The sequence below is a fragment of the Hylobates moloch genome, unplaced genomic scaffold (genome assembly GCF_009828535.3).
Source record: "Hylobates moloch isolate HMO894 unplaced genomic scaffold, HMol_V3 SCAFFOLD_19, whole genome shotgun sequence".
Lineage (NCBI taxonomy): Eukaryota > Metazoa > Chordata > Mammalia > Primates > Hylobatidae > Hylobates > Hylobates moloch.
The window spans coordinates 13,241,252-13,263,581 of NW_026652294.1; the positions used below are offsets into that span (position 1 = coordinate 13,241,252).

At 55.2% G+C, this 22,330-nt stretch overlaps 2 protein-coding genes across 6 annotated transcripts in view; one reads left to right on the forward strand and one right to left on the reverse strand.

Moving 5' to 3' along the window:
- Positions 1 to 17,721, forward strand: part of SFI1 (SFI1 centrin binding protein) — a 120,434-nt gene extending 102,713 nt beyond the window's left edge. Inside the window, exons 16-33 of the mRNA XM_032139845.2 lie at positions 1,145 to 1,226; positions 1,540 to 1,718; positions 2,681 to 2,756; positions 3,240 to 3,335; positions 3,783 to 3,859; positions 5,534 to 5,636; positions 7,170 to 7,266; positions 10,360 to 10,520; positions 10,983 to 11,057; positions 12,331 to 12,405; positions 12,543 to 12,719; positions 12,791 to 13,044; positions 13,983 to 14,054; positions 14,242 to 14,473; positions 15,935 to 16,067; positions 16,190 to 16,268; positions 17,314 to 17,425; positions 17,513 to 17,721. Of these exons, the coding sequence (XP_031995736.2) occupies positions 1,145 to 1,226; positions 1,540 to 1,718; positions 2,681 to 2,756; positions 3,240 to 3,335; positions 3,783 to 3,859; positions 5,534 to 5,636; positions 7,170 to 7,266; positions 10,360 to 10,520; positions 10,983 to 11,057; positions 12,331 to 12,405; positions 12,543 to 12,719; positions 12,791 to 13,044; positions 13,983 to 14,054; positions 14,242 to 14,473; positions 15,935 to 16,067; positions 16,190 to 16,268; positions 17,314 to 17,425; positions 17,513 to 17,617 (2,185 nt within the window). The 3' untranslated portion in view covers positions 17,618 to 17,721. The remainder of the gene's footprint in view (positions 1 to 1,144; positions 1,227 to 1,539; positions 1,719 to 2,680; positions 2,757 to 3,239; positions 3,336 to 3,782; positions 3,860 to 5,533; positions 5,637 to 7,169; positions 7,267 to 10,359; positions 10,521 to 10,982; positions 11,058 to 12,330; positions 12,406 to 12,542; positions 12,720 to 12,790; positions 13,045 to 13,982; positions 14,055 to 14,241; positions 14,474 to 15,934; positions 16,068 to 16,189; positions 16,269 to 17,313; positions 17,426 to 17,512) is intronic.
- The window catches only part of PISD (phosphatidylserine decarboxylase), a 47,877-nt gene continuing 43,238 nt past the window's right edge, over positions 17,692 to 22,330 (reverse strand). For all 5 annotated transcript variants that reach the window (XM_032139856.2, XM_032139858.2, XM_058431677.1 and 2 more), the window contains 5 exons: positions 20,810 to 21,046; positions 20,496 to 20,634; positions 20,158 to 20,304; positions 19,710 to 19,870; positions 17,692 to 19,029 (listed from right to left, as the gene is read on the reverse strand). In XM_032139856.2, coding sequence (XP_031995747.1) covers positions 18,805 to 19,029; positions 19,710 to 19,870; positions 20,158 to 20,304; positions 20,496 to 20,634; positions 20,810 to 21,046 — 909 coding nt within the window. In that variant the 3' untranslated portion in view covers positions 17,692 to 18,804. The remainder of the gene's footprint in view (positions 19,030 to 19,709; positions 19,871 to 20,157; positions 20,305 to 20,495; positions 20,635 to 20,809; positions 21,047 to 22,330) is intronic.

Below are 22,330 nucleotides of genomic sequence, written 5' to 3' on the forward strand. Positions count from 1 at the left end.
AAGGTTTATTTTTTTATGTGTTTATCAGGTTTTTCCAGCACCATTTGTTGAAAAGCCTTTTTTTTTTTTTTTTTTGAGACGGAATCTCACTGTCGCCAAGCTGGAGTGCAGTGGCAGTGGCGCAATCTCGGCTCACTGCAACCTCCGCCTCCCAGGTTGAAGCAATTCTCCTGTCTCAGCCTCCCAAGTAGTTGGGACTATAGGCACGCGCCACCACGCCCAGCTAATTTTTGTATTTTTAGTAGAGACAGGGTTTCACCATGTTGGCCAGGATGGTCTCGATCTCCTGACCTCGTGATCCACCTGCCTCGGCCTCCCAAAGTGATGGGATTACAGGCGTGAGCCACTATGCCCGGCCCAACCTTTCTACTTTTCTAATTCACCTGAAACACTTGTTTAAAATACTATTTCCTGGGACCCCCCTCAAACTTGCTCACTCAGCCTTAGGGGTCTGCCCCTTGTTTTTCAACAGGTCCCCAAAGGATTGGTCAGCATGCACTGGAAAGGGCTCTCACGAACCATCCTTTATCAGTGCTGTTAAGTCAATATAGAATTAATGAAGACCTGAGGTCTCAGGGTCAGAGTCTTTTTCGTGTGGTGTGAAGACTTGGCTGATACCAGAAAGAACCTGGAAAATGTTGGCCTTTTTAACAGTTTATGGTTTTTTGGCTGTCTGCTTTCCTTCCCTTTCTCTTTGTGTTGCTTTCTCCCTCATCTAAGCTTATTCACCTCTTTTATTTTTTTCAGAGACGGGGTCTCTGTTGCCCAGGCTGGAGTGGAATGGCATGATCATAGTTCACCACAGCCTCAAACTCCCGGGCTCAGGTGATCCTCCCACCTCAGCCTCCCAGGTAGTTGGGACTACAGGCACACACCATCACATCCAGCAATTTTTAAATTTTTTTTGTAGAGATGGAGTCTTGCTATGTTGCCCAGGCTTGTCTTGGCCTCCAGCGACCCTCCTGCCTTGGCCTCCCAAAGTATCAGGCTTACAGATGTGGGCCACTGTGCCCAGCCACTTAATTCACCTCTTATACAATAGCATGGTATAAAAGGAAAAATCCGATTATTTGGAACTTCTAGTTCTGTTTCGGTTAATTTTTGTTTTTGTTTTAAGTCCTTTACATTCTTCCTTGTTTTTTAGGGAGACATTAGAGAAGCAAGTATTTTCTATCTGGAGGCAGAAGATGTTTCAGCATCGAGAAAACCGCCTGGCAGAGAGAATGGTAAATGGCTGTCCCTGAGGAGATGTGTGGAGGGTCAGGATCTGATTCAAGCCATTGCACTCACGGCCTCCCCTCCTCAGGAAGTTGCTTGGACCTCACTGGAGGGCTCCTGCCTCTGACTGTTGAGGCAGGGCAGGCTCTGGGGCGTCTGTCCTTTCTCAGTGGAGCCTACAGACAGCTTTTGGGGTGGACCACGTCCTGACATCCATTCCTTTTGCCTTAGTCATTATTTGTGGCCTGTAAATTCTTTCCTGGCTTCTGTGCCTCTCTCCTACTTGATTTATTCTGTTCTCTCCTTCCTGTCCTGCCTCAGGCCATCCTTCATGCAGAGCGACAGCTTCTGTATAGGTCTTGGTTCGTGTGGCACCAGCAGGCAGCAGCACGTCACCAGGAGCAGGAGTGGCAAACAGTGGCCTGTGCCCACCACCGCCACGGGCAGCTCAAGAAAGCTTTCTGCCTCTGGAGGGAAAGTGCCCAAGGGCTCAGAACAGAGTGAGTGGCCAGTTCTGCCTTACAAGCCTTTCCATCCCAGGCCAGCTTTGATTGTACTAGCAGCACCGTCAGCTCCAAGTGCCTGTCTGGAGGATTGCATTACCCCAGGCTCTGGTTGTAAGTTCTGGAAGTTCAACCTAAAAGAGTCTTAAGTAAAACTAGGTTGGCCAGGCGCAGTGGCTCACGTCTATAATCCCGGCACTTTGGGAGGCTGAGGCGGGCAGATCACCAGAGGTCAGGAGTTCGAGACCAGCCTGACCAACATGGAGAAACCCTGTCTCTATTAAAAATACAAAAATTAGCCAGGCATGGTGGCACAAGCCTATAATCCCAGCTACTCAGGAGAGTGAAGCACGAAAATTGCATGAACCCAGGAAGTGAAGGTTGCAGTGAACTGAGATGGCACCGCTACACTCCAGCCTGGGCAACAGAGCAAGACTCTGCCTCAAACAAACAAACAAAAGTGACCATAGCCAGGGAACAAACTGATGGGCCCATGTTATGATAGCTGACTGCTGCAGATAAGGGATAGGGACCAGCAGCTGTGGCCAGTGGGTGGGTCGTGGCAGTTTTTAACCACACCACGTAGTTAGAGAGCGGAGGGGAGGCAGCCCAGTCACTGCAGAGACTGTCCTGCTTTGGGGCCTTTCAGTATCCACTGTGTGTTCTGAGGATCTCACTCACTGTCACACTCTGACCATGTTTAACCAGTTTCTCAGTCGGGGGCTTCACACCTGCACGTGTGAGCTTCAGTGGCACTTGAAGCCCTGGGAAGTTGTAGGCCAAAATTTGATCATAGGTGCTTTTTTCTGAGAGTGCAAGTTCTTTGGCAGCTTTTCAGAGAGGGTCTCAGCTCCCCCAAAAACTTAACCAGGTAGGGCCATGGACTGTGAGGAGGAGCCCATAGAGGGTGCCCTCACTGGGTGGGGGCTACAGCACTGAGCTCTGCCATCTCCCCACAGGAGGACGGGCAGGGTGCGGGCAGCAGAATTCCACATGGCCCAGCTCCTGCGCTGGGCCTGGAGCCAGTGGAGGGAGGTAAGGCTTTGGTGTGAGGTGCCACCCGTGTATGACTTTTGGACAGGTGGGCTGTGTGTTAGCAGGACTCACAGGCAACATACGGGCCACACCACTTACCTCTGAGCTGAATGAAGAGAACAGGCAGCACATAAAGTGTTAACTCAGTTTTACGAGATGGTTGGCTCAAAATTTTTGTGTTCTTTTCACATACTAGGCTGTTCTTATTTGAACTTACTGCATCTAAAATTCCTGATCTAACCATTTACAGGAGTCCTACTGAGTGTAAAAAATGTTTAAACTCACATTAATTGGGCATTTACCACAAATCAAGCACTTGCCTCATCAAATCATCACAGAACCCCTAAGAAGCACATATTTATAGATGAGGCCAGAGAGATTAATTTACACTCACACAGATGACGTATAAAATGGAGGCAAAGCAGGAAGCCACCCCCAACTCAGACCCCAGCCCACGGTGGCTGCTTTCTCCTCTGTCTGCAGTGCCTGGCCCTGCGGGGAGCGGAGCGGCAGAAGCTGATGCGAGCAGACCTGCACCACGAGCACAGCGTGCTACACAGGGCGCTGCAGGCGTGGGTGGTAGGAGCTGCTGCCTCCCTCCTGATCTTGCTGTGGGGACAGGGGAGGTTTCTAGAGACTTTGTTTCCCTTCCTTGTTTGTCCCAGAACAGAGTCATGTGACACACCTCAAACCAAGCAAGTGCCCCAGACAGCGGGCCTTAGGCCACAGGGTTCTTTGATTCTTGCTTGGCCAAGTGGAAACAAGTGCTGTCGGTGGGTACTAGCCTTGCAGTGAAAGCAGCTCCTTGCCCTGGAGTGCCATGGTTTGACTTAGGAGGTGAGGGCCTGTGAGACAGTTTGTCATCTGAGAGGGTCTGCTAGCCCTGGGACCAAGGGCTGTTGGCCTCTCCTACCCTTTTTGAGTGCTCTGGGCATGACAGCCTTGGGTAGATGCACCTCTGAGGCCTGCCCAAACAGGGAGAAGTGTGAGCCCAAGAGCCGCCTCAGTCTTCCTTGTCCCCTACAGACTTACCAGAGCAGGGTGCGGAGCATCCTCTGGGAGGTGGCAGCCAGGGAGAGCCAGCACAACAGGCAGCTGCTGCGGTGAGTCTCCTGGGCGCCTCCCAAGCTCCAGCTGGGGAACAAGGAATGCACTCCAAACCCTAGCCTTTTAGGGGGTCCTGCCGAGGCCCAGGTCGGGGATGATCCCGGGTTCCTAGTCGCTAATATCATGGTCTTGGCTTTTCCATTTCACTCATGGGTTTGCCTTCATTTGTCTTAAGCCCCTGCTGTGTGCAGGGCGGGACCTTGGAAAGCAGCTGTCACCTGCATGCCTTAAAAGCCACTTGTCTTGCTCTTCTGAGCACTTTTTCCTCCCTGCTTCACACCTACAAGATTCAGCTTTGCAAGGCACCTTGTCATCTCTTCCACTCCAGAGGCTTCAGCGACTCCCTTTCCTGTCAATTTCCAGGTAGTCCCTCCCCTTCCAGGTTGCTCTGCGGGCCTGTCACTAACTCTCCACCGTCACCTCTAGGCCCTGTCACACCATCTGCACCACTCACCCCTGTGGAGGGCGCTTCCGCAGCTTCTGCCACTCTTTCTAAGCCAAACTCTAACCTCACTCCTTCCCAGTAGTCCTCCCATATTCCCCCTTTCATTTCCTTCCTTTGTATTTGTTCAGCACATGATATTCCTGGTGGCCTGTGGGCAGTGGGGTCTTGTGGACTTTAAACACCTCCATCCTTAGCTGGGCACAGTGGCTCGCCCCTATAATCCCAGCACTTTAGGAGGCTGTTTGAGACCAGGAGTTTCAGACCAGCCTGGGCAACATAGCGAGACCTTGTCTGTACTAAATATAAAAAAATTAGCTAGGCACGGTCATGTCTGCCTGTGGTTCAGGTACTTGGGAGGCTTAGGTGGGAGGGTCACTTGAGCCTTGAAGGTCAAGGCCGCAGTGAGCCGTGATCATGCCACTGCACTCCAGCCTGGGTGATGGAATGAGACCCTGTCTCTAAAAAGTAAATAAACGCCTCCATCCCTCATATGGGGTCCCATAGAGCACCCATCCCGCTCTTCAGACAGGGTGGAATAAGCAAGAACTCCCTGAGCTAACTCAGCAGCAAGCTGAGGCATAGGCAACCTTCCTCTGGGTTCCCTGTCTCTCCACACTTCTCTTATCACAGTGTGAGTCACTTGTGGTGCCACTGCCTGGTTATGCCCTGTTATCCCCATAGCACCTGGAGTTTGGTCTCCAGCAGTGCTGGGTCCCTCATGCACTCTTGGTGCCCAGCCCAGAGCAGCTGCTCAGTAGCCATTTGTTGGACATAGACGTGCAAGTAAACATGGGTGTTGGTGAAACAGACATTCTTAGGTGTAGAGTCCCTGACTCAGGAGTAGGGGAAGAAGGCCGGGCGCGGTGGCTCACGCTTGTAATCCCAGCACTTTGGGAGGCCGAGGCGGGCAGATCACGAGGTCAGGAGATCGAGACCACTGTGAAACCCCGTTTCTAAAAAAAATACAAAAAATTAGCCGGGCGTGGTGGCGGGCGCCTGTAGTCCCAGCTACTCAGAGAGGCTGAGGCAGGAGAATGGTGTGAACCCGGGAGGCGGAGCTTGCAGTGAGCCGAGATTGCGCCACTGCACTCCAGCCTGGGCGACAGAGCGAGACTCCGTCTCAAAAAAAAAAAAGGAGTAGGGGAAGGTAGGAATGATTCACAGGAGCCTCCCTTCTCTCTCCATCCTGGTGTCATCTGCCCTCCCCACACCCCTGCATCTGCAGCGGGGCATTACGTCGCTGGAAAGAGAACACCATGGCCCGAGTGGATGAAGCCAGAAAAACCTTTGAAGCAAGTACTCATTACAGAAGGACCATATGTTCCAAGGTGAGGTATAAGGAGGCAAGCTGGTCACCCAGGAGAGTTGGGACTGTGTTCTGCTGAGGGCATGGGATGTAGGGGGTAGTGCCAGAGATTTGAACTGAATAAGGAACCTAGAAAATGGGTAACTTTCCTCCAGCACACACACAAACATCCATGTGGGCACATGTTTAGTTTTTTTACTGAATTACAAACCGATATGCATTAAATAGAAACATAACACATCATAAGTGAACTAGTTCTTATCAGAACCAGTATTTTCTTTCTTTTTTTTTTTTTTTGAGACAGAGTCTCACTCTGTCACCCAGGCTAGAGTGCAGTGGTATCATCTCAGCTCACTGCAACCTCCATCCCCCAGGTTCAAGCAATTTCTCCTGCCTCGACCTCCCCAGTAGCTGGGACTACAGGCTTGCGCCACCACGTCCAGCTAATTTTTGTATTTTTAGTAGAGATGGGGTTTCACCACGTTGGCTAGGCTGGTCTTGAACTGCTGACCTTGGGTGATCCTCCTGCCTCAGCCTCCCAAAGTGCTGGGATTACAGGCTCTTTGGATCCAGGAGGTGGAGGTTGCAGTGAGCTGAATTGTACCACTGCACTCCAGCCTGGACAACAGAGCAAGGTTGTCTCAAAAAAAAAAAAAAAAAAAAGAGAAAAAATACTCCGAAGCTAGCCTGTGCCTCCCTTCCCCTGGAAGGAGGAACACAGGAATCTTTGCTTGGCTTCAGAGCTTGAAGAGGAGGCCTTTTTGGTGGGAATGGAGTTCATAACAGCTTGTGGAGCAGGCAGCAGGCATCCCCTGGGCAAGTGTTTTGTTATTGTGATTTTGTAGGCATCACTCATACAAAAGAATGTATACAACGTATGTTTGTTCCATTTACTAAATAGTAATAGAGGCAGGGTGCAGTGGCTCACGCCTGTAATCCCAGCACTTTAGGAGGCTGAGTCGGGTGGATCCCTTGGGGTCAGGAGTTCGAGACCAACCTGGCCAACATGGTGAAACCCCATCTCTACTAAAACAGAAATTAGCTGGATATGGTGGTGCATGCCTGTAATCCCAGCTACTCAGAAGGCTGAGGCAGGAGAATCGCTAGAACCTGGGAGGCAGAGGTTGCAGTGAACCGAGATCACACCACTGCACTCCAACCCAGGTGACAGAGCGAGACTGTGTCTCAAAAAAAAATATATATATATTTTATATATATGTAAAATATATTTTTATATATAATATAAATATATATATATATAAATAGAATTAAGACCCATTTATGTAATGACTTCACTACTTTATGGCATGGTATGATATGTAAATCCTGATAGAAGAGTCCCAGCAGCCGAAATGCTGGGCTTCCTGTGAGGGGCTGGGGCCCTGTCCTATTGCTCAGTGGTCTGCGTGCATGGCAGTTACTTCCTGGACCGTGTGTGAGAAGCAAATGGCAACAGCTTGGCCTTGCCTGTCCAGGAGCCACCGTCACAGACCTGGGGTGGCCCCGGAAGCCAGGAGGTATAGCGACTCTTGCTGTGCTCCTTGCCTGCCTATAGGTCCTGGTCCAGTGGCGGGAAGCTGTGTCAGTGCAGATGTATTACCGACAGCAGGAGGACTGTGCCATCTGGGAGGCCCGGAAGGTGCTGGACAGGGGTAAGTGGGGGCCCCAGCAGCAAGTCATGTTGAGGAATGTGAAGACAGCACTGTTGTGGAGATCCCTGTGGCCCCCATAAGTCTGTCTGTCTCCTCATACATGCCAGTTCCCTGTGGTTGCCATGACAAAGTACCACAGACTGGGAGTTTTCAAACAACACAAAATTGCCCTCTCAGTTCTGGAGGCTGGCAGTCAGTGATCAAGGTGTGGCAGGGCCGTGCTCCTCCACAGACTCTAGGGGAGGGTGCTTCCTTGCCTCTCCCAGCTTGTTTCTTGCTTGTCATGGCTTTCCTGGACGTGTAGACCCATTGCTCCAGTCTTTGCCCCATCTTGACATGTCGTTTCCTTCCTGTGTCTGGGTCGCTTAGAAGGACTCTGGTCATATCGGATGAAGGGCCCACCCTACTTGAGTGTGACGCCATCCTAACCAATTACATCTGCAGTGAGCCTAGTGCCAGATAAAGTCACATTGTGAGGTTCCAGGAAGGACATGACTATGGCAGGTGTGGAGGGGGCACTGTTCAGTCCAGTATATCTTAGAAATCTATTCCTAACTGATTGCCAACCAATTTATGTTAAAATGAAAGGCTAGAGCTTGAGATCTACAGAGAAATAAAAGAAGCTGGAATGGAGGAGCTTGGGGTGGTTGGGGAGGGGGTTGTTTTGATGGGAAAGTTCTTGCTGCTTGTCAGGTCAGCCCTCACTGTGTTAGCTTCCTGCTTCCTTGTGTAGCTGGGCCCTTGAATGTTTAGGGGCCAGAGACTTTCTAATTCGATCTCAGGAAGTCCCACTGCCTGCTGTATTATACATCTTTGGAAAGATTGCAGGGCACAGTGGTACACACCTATAGTCCCAGCTACTTAGGAGCCTGAGGTGGGAGGATCTCTTGAGCCCAGGAGCTGGAGGCTGCAATGAACTATGATCACACCACTGCACTCCAGCTTGGGTGACAGAATGAGACCCAGTCTCTCTTTTGAGACAGAGTCTCACTCTGTCTCCCAGGTTGGAGTGCAGTGGTGCGATCTCAGCTCACTGCAACCTTCACCTCTTGGGGTTCAAGCGAATCTCCTGCCTCAGCCTCCAGAGTAGCTGGGACTACAGGCGTATGCCACCACGCCAGGCTAATTTTTTGTATTCTCAGTAGAGACGGCATTTCACCGTGTTAGCTGGGATGGTCTCGATCTCCTGACATTGTGATCTGTCCGTCTCAGCCTCCCAAAGTGCTGGGATTACAGGCGTGAGCCACCACGCCTGGCCAAGACCTAGTCTCTTCTAAAAAATCTTTGGAAAGAGTCTAGAACAGGAGTCCATGCCCCTGCTTGCAAGATGCACAGACACACGGCAGACCCGTGGGGAGCTGCCTCCTAACACAGCTAGGGGTCCCATAGTAGGAGAATCTGACACACTGAAGGGGGCAGCTCATTTTTAGAATAAATGAAAATACAAACAAAAGTGAAAACAATTAGAAGTTGTTTAAATTGGCCCATAGAGAAATTGACCAAGTGGTTAAGTTGGTTTAATAGAGTTTGCTCCAGGACAAAACTGAATCAGCTTTGGTTTGGTTCTGACTGTAGCGTGTGTGTTAATGAGCATGTTTCAACACACGTCCTGGGGACAAAACCGTGGGGTCAACCATCCCACATGGCTGCATTACTGCGCCACGAATGTGCTGCTGGGTCCTGGAGCTCCTCCTCAGCTCAGAAACCAGCACTGTGTTTCTAGTTCACTAAGAAAGAAGCCGAGGGGTTTAGCCAGCCCTTGGGCTCTGGAGCTTCTGCACCTGACCCTTTGGGCACCTGACTGTGCAGCTTCAAGCTCCAGAGGCTTCTGGCCAGTTTGGGTCAGCTGCCTTAAGGGTCAGGTGCCCACTCCTGGCCGTGGTGGGAAGTTAGAGGCGACGGGTTTGAGTGTGGCCCGAAGCCGCTGCTCTCTGAAGGACTTTCCTTAGAAGGAGGCGGTGGCAGGCTTGGGTTGCCACGTCCATTACAGATGGTATGAGAGACTTGGGAGACTGGGCAGCAAGACAGTGTACACATAGTAGGTACACAGTAAATACCTGGGGAACAATTGATTGCCTTATATTAAGGCCTCAGTGTCTCAGGCACACCTTGGCAGGCCAAGGGTGGGGCTGGGAGGAGGGACTGAGGGGAAGATGTCACAAGACCCATTATGCTGAGTGCTGAAGAAGTGCAGGCTGGCGGTCATAACCTGGCTGTGTGTGTGGCCTCCAGCAGGGCCCCTCTCTGAGTCTCAATGTCTTCATCTGTAAAATGGGGATAACACTGCCTACCTCTTGGGGTTGTCATGGAGATCAAGTGAGATGACAGGTAGAGAGATACACACTTAGGACAGAGCCCAGGCATCAGCATGCAGCACTAACGTGGGTGCCTCCTGCTTGTGATCTGCTGCCTTCCCTGCCTGCCTCAGTGGGCCTGGAGGGCTCCTCATCTTGGCATCTGTGCCCTGCTCTCAACCCTGTTCTGTTGTCTTAAAAAGAAAGTTCTCTCAGGGCCCAAGAAAGATTCACCAAAGGGAGAGTCTGGTGACACAAAAACAAAATGCAGGATGTGGCCCATACCTGCAGAACCCAGGGAGCCAGAGGGCATGGCCTGGCGACCAGTGTTCTCCTCCCCAGCCGTGGCTTGGGCTGGTCTGACTGCTCTGACTGGGCCTTGGTTTCCACCCTGACAAAACAGGCTGCCCTCTCTTGCAAGCTGCAGCTGAAGTGGGGGCTCCTCCTTCTCCCTCAGACTGAGGCTCTTCTTCCATGTGCCCAGCAGCATTTTGCACGTGACTCTTGGGGGCCCCCTGGCACCCCTGTGGAGGCTGTGGACAGGCTCGTGGCTCTGGGAGGGCCCTTAGGGAGCACAACAGTAAACATCTGGTTCCAGTCCCCAGGGTGTTCACTGTTGGCAGAGGTGGCCATGGCCCCTAGAGAGGGGCCATGGTCCACGTGTGGTAGTTTCACCGTGTGGGCTGGACACCCGGACCCTATCCCCGCACAGCCATCTCTACTGTCTGCACGTTCACCATTACGTAGTCACTGGTGGAAATCCCACAAAACGGCAAACTCTGACTTGGATCTGCCTTAGGCTGTCTGCGGACCTGGTTTCAGCGCTGGCGGGACTGCAGCCGGAGGTCAGTCCAGCAGAGACTGCAGCTAGAGAGGGCAGTCCAGCACCACCGCCAGCAGCTGCTGCTGGAGGGGCTGGCCCGGTGGAAGACGCACCATCTGGAGTGTGTCAGGAAGAGGGTGAGGCTGACGGTGGCAACTCTCCAAGTTCCGCCTGCCTGGCAAGGGGTGTCCAGGCCAGGAGACCATTTCTCAGGAAGGGGTCTTTCCTGACAGCACTCCATGCAGCCGGTATGAGTGGTGGGTGGTTTGGGGTCCTGTAAGACAAAGCTGCAGGAGCCTTTCTGGGCTTTTGGTGGAGCCTAGCGAGTAGCCAGCCCCAGAATCCAGTGTCTCCCAGGGAAGATGGCTCAGCGGAAAAACCTGGTTCGTGCTGACCCGTGGCTTATCAGTGCTGGGGGACCTACAGCGTGAGTCCTCTGGGCGGCACTCCCTGCCTATGCAGGAGACCCCCAGCACCATCCAGGACGACTAGCAATGGGAGGACATTCAGCTGGGCAGAGGCTGGGGTAGATCGGGACCCACCCCAGGCTGTCTAGGATAGGTCAGGACGCCACTCTCTGTGCACTTGCTCTCCCCCAGCTCCTGCACAGGCAGAGCACCCACCTGCTGGCACAGAGACTCAGTCGGACCTGCTTCTGCCAGTGGAGACAACAGGTGGGAACCCGGGAGATGTCCCCTCCATACTTCCTTCTCCGTCCTCTGGCCTGTGAGGCCCGAGCAGTGAATGACCTTCAGCCTACACCTCTAGTTCAGTATTTTTACTATCACCCTCCCCAGGGCCACCTCCTCTACCACCTTCCTGTCATTTCCCGGCACATCAGATTCCTTCCATCTGTAGCCTGCATAAGACCAGTTACTTCAAGGCCTGGTTTCTCTTTCTACAGTGTTGTATTAAAAAATACATCAGTGGAGGCCGGGCGCGGTGGCTCACGCCTGTAGTCCCAGCACTTTGGGAGGCCAAGGTGGGCAGATCACGAGGTCAGGAGATTGAGACCATCCTGGCTAACACAGTGAAACCCCGTCTGTACTAAAAATACAAAAAATTAGCCAGGCATGGTGGCAGGTGCCTATACTCCCAGCTACTTGGGAGGCTGAGGCAGGAGGATGGCGTGAACCCGGGAGGCGGAGCTTGCAGTGAGCAGAGATAGCACCACTGCACTCCAGCCTGGGCGACAGAGCGAGACTCTGTCTCAAAAAAAAAAAAAATTTTATATATATATATATCAGTGGGCCGGGCATGATGGCTCACGCCTATAATCCCAGGATTTTGGGAGGCTGAGGCAGGAGGATCACTTGAGCACAGGAGTTCAAGACCAGCCTGGGCAATATAGTGAGACCCCATCTCTACAAAAACAAAACAGAAAAATTAGCTGGGTGTAGGCAGTGCACACCTGTGGTCCCAGCTACTCGGGAGGCTAAGGCGGGAGGATCGCTTGAGCCCAGGAGGTCAAGGTTGCAGTGAGCTGTGATCATGCCACTGCACTCCAGCCTGGATGAGAGTGAGATTCCATCTCAAAAAATCAGCATAATATCTTAAAAATTAATATGAAATGTGTTTTAAGGCTTTGCTGGGATCTTGCTAAAAAGCCAAGAGGGATCACATAGAGCAGCGCCCACATGTCCCCAGCTCCCTCTTCCCGTCCTGTTGTCCTGTTCTCACCGTTCCCCGGACCTTAGGCCGCTGCCTCCACGCATCCCCCTGCAGGAGCCCTTTGCCACCTTCTTTTGTAAAGGTCCTTCCTCAGGCCACAGATGGAGCGTGTGTTGAGCACCTCACGGCCAGGCACAAGGCTGGCCCTTCCTAGTGGAGGAAGTGGGAGCCTCGACAAGAGAGGGAGCCAAGAGGGACGAGCCACGCAGGGCCCTGTGATCAGCATGGCCTCCCTGAAGGGGCAATAGGGAAATGATCTGGTCTTTCTGGCCCTAGCTGGCAGCCAGGAGGCAGGAGCAGCGGGCGACAGTGCGGGCCCTGTGGTTCTGGGCCTTCTCACTGCAGGCAAAGGTAATTGGGGCTCTGCATCCTACCGTTCCTACTGCTCCCTCAGGCCTTAGCCCTGCCTTGGGTGGAGGGAGGGCACCTGGTCTGTGGGGGAGCCCTAAGCAGGGAGACCTCGGCCTCACCTCCTGTCCTCCCCGGAGGTGTGGGCCACGTGGCTGGCCTTTGTACTGGAAAGGAGGAGAAAGAAGGCGCGGCTGCAGCTGGCGCTCCAGGCCTACCAGGGGCAGCTCCTCCAGGAGGGTGCTACGCGGCTTCTGTGCTTTGCGGCCAGCATGAAGGCCTCCCGGCAGCAGCTGCAGGCGCAGCAGCAGGTCCAGGTAGGCCCAGGGCCCCTTCCTGTGGGGAGCAGGCAGGGTGTGGCATGACCTGACCAGAGGCTGTGTCGTAGGCGGCTCACAGTCTCCATCGTGCCGTCTGCCGCTGTGCCATGCTCTGGAAACAGAAAGTGCTGGGCCGGGGTGGGAAGCCTCAGCCCCTGGCAGCCATCGCATCCAGCAGGAAAGTGACGTTTGAGGGTCCCCTTCTCAACCGCATTGCTGCTGGAGCTGGGGATGCCACCCTGGAGACCAAGAGGCCACAGGGTCCTCGGCCTCAGGGAGCTCTGGGCCACCTGGCTGCTGAGGAGCCCCATGCCCTGGAGCTGTGAGTAGCCCATGCTCACCTTGTCCTCCTCGCTTCCACCCTGGGCAAAAGGTTGGATGGCATAGCAGGGAGGAAAACTGAGCCCTGACAGGGACGGGACAGGCTGGTCAGGGCCTTGTCACAGCTGAGCTGCTGGGAATCCCCTCTTCTCCAGCCAGATCCCATCCCTCCCACTGCAAGAGGGAGAGAATGGAGTGGGATTTCCAGACCCTCTCTCCTTTGCCTGCCAAAGCTCAGGAAATAGGTGTCCCTTCCTCTGCAACACCTTCCTACCGTCTCTCCCGTCCTGCTGACGCGATCTTTTCCGGAGTCATACACGTAGTTGACAAAGGGAACAAGTTGCTCAGCTCCTGCCCGCGCCTGCCGGCCTCTCTTCTGCTCCATCACAGCCAAGACACTGGCTTTTTGTCAGAAGCTCCTCTTTCTTGTGTGAGCTGGCACCTGTCCCTCTGCCCACCCCTACTATGGTCTCCTCAAACCCTAACCTGCCCTGCCCCGTGCTGATGAAGCTGGTGGCTCCCACAGCAAGCAGCACTACCCGAGAGCCTTGGGCCTTGGGGGAGATGTCAGGTGGGTGCATGGGGCCTGGATCCCGGTCCTTGCTCTGCTCCTCACTGACTGACCTTGATGGGATCCTGAACATCTCAGAGGCTGCTCCCCTGTGACATGGACCCTGGTGACCTGTACACCTGCGTCACCGGGGTTGCTGTGCAGGTCAAAAGAGACAATGTGGGTGAAGCAGTCCCCTGGCGTCAGGTACCGTTTGTCGGAACTGCTGGGAGCTCTGTGGCCCAGGCCCACCCCAGCTTACTTGCTGACCTTGGCCTCGCCTTCTCTGACTTTCAGTCTCCCTATAAAATTGGGGGTCCCACAGAGATCTCAGACCCCCTTTCAGCCCCTGGTCAGCCCAGGGGAACAGACCCCATGTTTCTTCCCAGCAACACTGCCCACTCAGCGAGGAAGCAGCCGCGATGCCCACACTTCCTGCTGGAGCCTGCGCAGAGCCAGAGGTCCCTGGGGTGTGGCCCCGTGGGCAGGCAGGGGGAGGTGGTCAGGGGTCCCCAAAGGCAGCTGGCACCTCCATCTGGGGCCTGTGTTTTGGCAGCCCTGGGGTGGGTGGCCCCCTTTCCTCCTTGTTCTTTGGTCCCAGAGGAGGGTCCTGTGGCCTGACCAGGCTCTTGCTTTCCCTGTGCTCAGGCCTCAGAAGCCGCAGGAACATAGCCTCGGCATGGCTCAGCCAGCAGCTCCCTCCCTGACGCAGCCCTTCCTGGCAGAGGCCCCAACAGCACTGGTTCCGCACAGCCCCCTGCCTGGGGCCCTGTCAAGCATCCCTGGCCTGAAGCAGCCCCCGATGGCAAGCACAGGCCCGGAGCTGCTGCTGCTGCCTCCTTCCTCCTTCATGCCCTGCAGGGCGGCTGCACCAGCCAGGGTACGTCCTCCACCACCAGGCCTGGGAACTGGGGCTCTCACTCTTTGGTCTGGCTTCTGGTGCTCTTTCTCATGCCACAGCTGTACTTGTTTCTGGAAAACCTTGGCACAGGGAGGCCACTCATCCATTTGACAAGCATAGGTAGCCACTGCACACCAGGTCCAAGTGCCACAGCAGTGAACAGCCAGCCAAGGGCCCTGCCATTCTGAAGCTTAGTCAGAGACAGGCAAAGAAAAACCCCTGCCTGCAGGCCAGTAAAGTGGCTGCAGATCACGTAGGGTCCTGCAGGCCACGCTGAGAAGTAGCCTGGGATTTGAGAAGAGTAGGAAGTCGGTGAAGAGTTTTGGCAGGGAGCACCGTGTCAGGTTTCTGTGCAGGCTGTGGTCACCATGAGCATGTGGTCCAGGCAAGCAGTACTGGTGGCCTGGGCTCAGTGGTTGCCACAGAGGAGACAGGTACTCTCTTGGAGGCAGACAAGGCAGGATATGCTCTGAGGGAGTTGCTGAGTAAGGGGAAGGAAGGAATCCAGGCTGATGGGGGCTGCTGGCTTGAGTAACTTGGGAAACAGAGTTCTTTGACTGGAAGAAGGAACTGGGGGTGGGGACTGGTTTGGGGTGAAGTGTCAAGAGTGTTTTGAACCAGGCTCTTGATGTCAAACTTGAGAGAAAGCAAACGTTGAGTCTGACCTTCAAGGAAGAGGTCAGGGCCAGATATTAAGAAGAATCCTCAGTACAGGCCGAAGGTAACCCCAGAGCCACTGCGGCCTCTAGGAGGAAAGTACAGGGGAAGGAGAGGGGATGAGGCTCCAAGCGGGGAGCCTGGGTGGGGATGGCCAGGGGGTGTGAGAGCTCAGTAATGGAAGTGACAGCTGCTCTAAGGCCACCAAAGCAGCTGGTTCCTGAAAGGGGATGAGGGGACAGGAAGGAACCAATTCCTGTGGTGAGTTAGGCCTTGTGGGGCCACTTACCCTGGCTGGAATGGTTTGAATGTGGGTTTGAAAGGGTTTTGACGCCTGTCCGGTGATGGAAGGGGCAAGTCCACTCTCACCAGGAGAGGAGGGCATGGAGGAGGCTGTAGAGCAGTGGCCTGTTACTGACCACTTCTCACTGACGTCGAAGCTCAGCAAGGTCATGAGCTTAGAGCAAGGTGGGGGTGGAGGTTGGGTAAGGCAAGGCTAGGAACAGCTGCTCAGGCAGTGGAGGCGCGAGGTGGACTGTGGTGACACGGGGTGCTCCCTAGTTGCTTGTGGGACTTTCCCCTACAGTACCAGGCCCTGTGTGCAGAGGCAGGCTAGACACTGAATGAGCTGGCACAGCCAGTGCCTGGGAAGCCCAGCTCCTGCAGCTGGGGGCCTGGTCTTCCCCCACCCCTGCAGGGCAGGCAGTGACAAGGACTTGGTGTCCCCCTCCTCGGCTTCCTCCTAGCTTCCCTGCTCAGCATCCACCTTTCTTTCCTTTGCAGGTGTCAGCACAGCCGGCTACTCCTAGGGATAAGCCCCCGGTCCCCCCATCCCTGGCCAGTGTCCCTGACCACCATCTACTCCTTCCTGGGGACTTCTCAGCCACCAGGGCTGGGCCTGGGCTTTCAACTGCAGGTGTGTACCTGGGCCCTGTCAGGGCAGAAAGCACTCAGGCCACTCCCGGACCTGGGACTTGCCATTTTTCCTGATCCCAGAGGGGAAAATGGTCTGAAACAAGCTTACTTCTGTCGCCATAGGCAGCCTGGATCTTGAGGCTGAACTTGAGGGGATCCAGCAGCAACTACTGCACTACCAGACCACCAAGCAGAACCTCTGGTGAGCCCTGCGAAATGCCCTGCGGCCCTGGCTACAGGAGCAGGTGTTGCCTGGAAAGGTGGGCGGGCAGTTCCACTTCCCCCAAGCCAGCTGCCAGGGTCCTGTGGGTGGTCTCGGTCTAGCCACGGAGAGGTGTGGGGAGCCCTCAGTGTGTGCTGTCCAGAAAGACCCCGTCTCCACCATGGCTCTTTACTCGGCTCGGTGCTGCTTAGGAGGGCCCAAGTCGTCAGCCTCACCTGTGCACAGAGGCCCTGCTTCCTATAGGGGGACGATAAAGTTGAGCAAAACTCTAAAAACCTGATGAGGCCATGTTGTCCCCAGTGACTAATTATAACACTGATATTAAAGGTGCAGAGAAGGGCCGGGAGCGATGGCTCACACCTGTAATCCCAGCACTTTTTGAGAGGCCGTGATCCGGGCAGATCACGGGGTCAGGAGTTCGAGACCAGCCTGGCCAATATGGTGAAACCCCCATCTCTACTAAAAATACAAAAATTAGCCGGGCATGGTGGTGCACGCATGTAGTCCCAACTACTTGGAAGGCTGAGGCAGAAGAATCGCTTCAACCTGGGAAGCGGAGGCTGCAGTGAGCCGAGATTGCGCCATTGCACTCCAGCCTGGGCAACACGGCAACACTCCATCTCAAAAAAAAAAAAAAAAAAAAAAGTGCAGAGGAGACAGGCCCAAGACCCAGCTGCACTCAGTGGTCTGGGGACCATCAACATGCAGCAGCCTCAGAGCTTCCAGGGCAGCAGACTGGTACCTCATCCTTGGCTCTGCACAGGGGGAGAGAGACAAGGAGTGTGTTTTCGCCCAGGCCCACCTGAGTTGCTGTCTGCTGGGGAGGGCAGAGGAGACTGGGAGAGGAAAAAGAACAAGTGTTTGGCTCCCAAGCAGGGGCCTGCAGGTCAGGTCAGGGGCCCTACCAGACCACCTCTCTCCACCCGATACCCGCATCAGAATTAGCTGAGGTGCCTCTCCCTGAGCCGGATGGGGCTCTGCCAAGGACCCAGCCTGGCAGGCAGTGGGTATCTCCACCCCTCAGGTCCTGCCAGCGGCAAGCGAGCAGCCTGCGCAGGTGGCTGGAGCTGAGCAGAGAGGAGCCGGGGCCTGAGGACCAGGAAGTAGAACAGCAGGTGCAGAAAGAGCTGGAACAGGTGAGGCCCCAGGCCATCCCCAGGTGTCCCTGGGGACGCCCCGGGCTGTGCTCCTTCTCAGCCCTGCCTGTCCCTCCCTGGCCCCAGGTGGAAATGCAGATCCAGCAGCTGGCAGAGGAGCTCCAGGCTCAGCGCCAGCCGATTGGCGCCTGCGTTGCCCGCATCCAGGCCCTGCGGCAGGCCCTGTTCTAGCATGTTCGCCCCAGGAACGCGGGTGCTGGGCTGTTGGGGAGGCCTCAGGCCAACTCCAGGAACAGAACACAAAGTTATAAGTTTGATTTTTTTATTTCAAAATGTTTTGCAATTAAATGAATTACTGTTCAGAAGTCTCCCACTTTTCATACAAAAATACTGTGCTACTGATACAGTTGAAAAAATTCAATGATGTCTCTCCTGCAGGAGAAATTCACAGCATCCCCAGGGTCAACATGAAATCTGGCCCTGTCCCCGCCACTGGGGGCTCCCCAGGCCCGCATTCCTGATAACTGGGACAGATTTTCCAGGCACTGACCAACTATCCACTAAGGGTCCTCTGCCTCCAAGACACCCCCTGAATCAATAGCAGCAACTTTCCCATATTTCATGTAGGGATATGTGGAGGGGGACAGGAACTCTCCCATTTCCCCAGCCGGGCCTACCACTTGCCTGCCCTGTTCACTCTGGTGCCATGAGGCAGGTTCAGTGATTGATTGATTGGTCTTGCCTGCTGCAGAGGACCTGGCCAGCTCCAGAAGGTCACTCATCAGGTACTGCAAAGGTCTGTATCATTAGTCAGTGTCCTCAGAAGACACTGGCAGAGTCCAGGGTGATGCGTTCAGCCACAAGCACAAAGACCGCTTTTTCTAAAGAGCAGGATGAGGTGAATTTGGGAACGGAAAGCAGTTGTCACGAAGGCTGTGTGGCTCTGCTGGGGGAGAGGCATCCACAGTCTGTGCCAAGGAGGCACCTCACCCTGTGCAGCAGGAGCATTAAGGCCAAAAACCAAAAGGGGCCAACAGAAAACAGCGCAGGTGATGGGGGGGAGGAGCAGCAAGAAAAAACGACAATCGAGACCATCTGAAGGTTCAGTCAGGAATGCAGGATCTCCCGTCTATACAATGTTTAAAAAGATCCAAATGTGACTGAGATCATTCCAGCCTGCACTTTTTATTTGTAGGGAGAAGGAACGGGATAGGTTGAGGGCATGACGGAGGCTCTCATCACCTCTTGTCTGCACCTCTGGAACAGGTGGGAGCCGAATCATTCAAGTCCTACCTGGTCAGACTCCCACCCACCCTGAGGCAGGCCCTCACCTGGATGGCCTCATGGGCCTCCCTCTTCAAAAGACCCTCACTCTGTTTGGAGAAGATCCCTTAGCAGCCGTAATCAGGAAAGAGACTCTAGAGCGAGCCCAGGGCTTCCCCAAAGCGGATTTTCTGTCCTGTTTTCAGCTGGAAATTGAAGTCCTTGGGGGCCTCGAAGATGAGCACGATGGTGGAGCCCAGGTTGAACTCGCCCAGGTGCTCGCCCTTACGCATGGGGACGCCCTCTCTATTGGTGTGCGTCACGAAGCTGAAGTCGTTGTAGGAGCCCTTGCTGTGCCTTGGGCTGTTTGTGTGCAGGTCCTGTGGTGATAGGCTGGGGGTCAGCAGAGCCTGGGCCACCAACTGCACAGTGTCACCCCACTGGGTGGCTTGTCCCCACCACCACCCAACCCAGCTCCAAAAGGGAGGTGGGGATGGCACCTCAGGGCCAGGTGGGCCTGGTCTAGCCAGATCTCACACACAGCCTTGACACCTGCTGTGAACTGGGCCCAGGAAGGACAAGGAACAGTCGGGCCCAGTGGTCTCCATGCATGGTGCTGGGAGAGCGGCACCCGTGGGAGCCAAGGCCATTGGTCACAAACTGACACCCAAAAAGGCAGCCCCTGGGGGTAGGGTGGGCAACAGACCTGCGAGTGCTGACCCCCTCATGCTGTAACCAGCATGAGCCACCCCGAGCTCAACACTTCCTTTCTGTTCCCTCCTCACTCTCACCTTTGACCATGGTTCCTAGCAGAACCCAGGTGCCAGGCAAGGAGGTTAATTCCCTCCATCTCTTCCAGCAGTGCAAGGAGGGAGGGAAGCCTCAGCTGGCTGGCAGGTGGAGAGGCCATTCTCAGGACAGCTGCTCAGCAGAGCCAGGCCTGACCAGAGATGTGGCCTCCCTAGAATTCAGTCCCAGCGCATCCGTCGCACAGCAGACAAGGCAGGTAGACCCAAGAGGTCTGGCCCTTGGGCTTTAGCAGGGCCTAGATCCTGCTTACCCGGTCAAAGTAGATGCGAATGGAGCCCACGTTGGTGGCCCCCACAGCTGTCAGTGAGAAGAAGCCGTGTTTCCAGTCCCCCGTCAGGACCACCCGCTCGTTATGGCAGAAAAGCTCTTTGATCCAGCGAGCCATGCCAGGGTTCACTGACATCAGGGAGCCTGCAGAGGCAGGGAACGCTGCTACTCCCTGTCCAGAGCCCGGTGTGTCCACTCCAGGGCAGCCAAGACCCAAAGGGACTCATGGCCTATTGCCCTGATGTCATTCCAAATGCTGAGCCGACTGGGCCCCACAGTCCCCTGCCCACAACCAGCCTGCATAAAGCAGTCAACTCCTGGCCTCAATGACCCTGATCTGGAGCCTGGTCCCCTGACACCAAGAAGCTGAGAGCCTCTATATGACACCCACAGAGGCAGCTCCCCCCCCCACACGCTGGCCCCGGGCTGACCTGGGAAGTGGCGCCGGTGGGACACAGTCCAGTCGGTGGGAGAGTGGAAGCAGTGGTAGTCCCCAGGGGCCAGGTAGATGACACAGTGATAGAGTTCATTCCCTTCCCGGGTGACCAGCTGGTTCTTGAAGGAGTCACACGAGGTGGCTGTGAAGTAGGAGCAGACGTGGGGGCCACCAACACAGTGAGCACCCAGCACGGAGCCCAAGTGCAGTCTGCACACGGATTCTCAGGGAGGCCCCACATGCCAGCCTCAGTTCCTTCCCCAGCATTCCCCTCCCTCCCGGTCCAGCCACACAGCAGCAGGGCTGCCCGGCCCCACCTGTGCAGTGACCCACCTGGTGGGAAGGGCAGGTCCTCTGTGCAGGTACGCGGGCCCAGGAACGACTCCAAGGAGTAGGTGACCCCCTTTACCTGCTCCACCTCGCAGTTCTTCACCTGCCCAAAGTTGAGGATCCTTCCATCCGATGGGCTAATCTGGAAGGGCAGGAGAGGCTTGCTGCCAGGGAGAGCAGGGTCTCCTCCCCCCAGGAGACAGCCCCCACCTCCCCTTGTCATCCTGCCCCTTCCAGATACGCTGGAGACCGGGGGGCTGTGCTGGGGAGGCAGGAAAAAGTCCTGTTGCCTGCAGGAGGAAAGGGTCGGGCCTCACCACGCTGTGCAGGCCGCAGACAGGCCGGGCCTGCGGCTTCAGCTTGCGCCGGAAGAACTCGCTGAGGTTGCGGTAGTGATGCAGGTCCTCCACAGCGGCCTCTTTCATGTTCACCCCGAACGTCCAGATGTACAGGCTGTAGACGGGCCTGCGCAGCCAGTGTGGCAGCTCCACCTGATTGAGGCGACCCCAGGCCCGTGACAGCAAGCGCGTTGGCACTGACTTGTACAAAGCCACCTGCAGGCCACAGGGCAAGGGGCTGAGTTGACCACACTGCCCCAGTTCCAGAGAGCCCAGGCAGTGTCATTAGCCCAGCTCTCACTTCAGGGGAGAATCTGCACCCCACGGAGGACACCAGGGCCCAGGTGCCCCACGCTGCTTTTGTGATGTGGCTGTTTCTCACTGGGAACCAGACTGCACCTGCCAACTCCTGCCACACGGAGTGCTGGATTTACATACAACTCCAGTGGTTTTCGTCATTTCATGCACAAGTCAAATGGCAACTGCTCCAGTCCCAGAACGGGAGACGGCCAGCAGTCTTACTTCTTAAAGTGGGGGTTGGAAACGGATCTGATCCTAACCACAGTGTGTGACCCTAGCCACGGTGACCCCAATATCCCAGTGTGTGGAGAGGTGGTGGGCATCTTGCCCTTGGTCACTGCCCATATCCCAGACCACCAGAGAAAGGAGGAGGCTCCCAAGTGCATGGAGCAAGTCTACAGCCCGAAGTGTGTCCCTCTGTCTTAACAGGAAGAAGGAGGATACCCTGAGCACCAACAGGGATTTTCAGATGCAGGTCTGCGATGTCACTGTCACCTGGGCCTGAGCTGCAGACACAGGGTCTGCAGCCCCCACAGGTCCAGCCAGCACTCTGAGGGCCTGGATGCAGCCAGTCTGAGAAGCCCAGCCCTGCTGAGCTCCACCTCGGCCCCACGGCAGCACTTGTGTTCGACGTTCTTTTTTTTTTTTTTTGAGACGGAATCTCGCTCTGTCGCCCAGGCTGGAGTGCAGTGGCGCAATCTCGGCTCACTGCAAGCTCCGCCTCCCAGGTTCATGCCATTCTCCTGCCTCAGCCTCTCTGAGTAGCTGGGACTACAGGCGCCCGCCACCACGCCCGGCTAATTTTTTTGTATTTTTAGTAGAGACGGAGTTTCACCGTGGTCTCGATCTCCTGACCTCGTGATCCGCCCGCCTCGGCCTCCCAAAGTGCTGGGATTACAGGCGTGAGCCACCGCGCCCGGCCCAACGTTCTACTGTGACTGAGTCAGGCCATAAAGCCGTCTGCACCTGGGGTTCCTCCCAGGAGGCAAAGGGAAGTCATCCCCTCAGGCCCCTCTGTTCTCTCTTCAGGGAAGCCTGGAGCACCTGAAGACAGACGATGGCCTGGGGACAGGCACTGGGTCCCACTAGATGGTCCCAGAGCTCTCCGGCAGGGCCAGGTACCCAGGAAGGGGCAGCCTCTTAAACTTCAGGTGCTGCTGCCACTGTAGAAACTGCCTCTAATTGGTGGCTGCCGCTTCT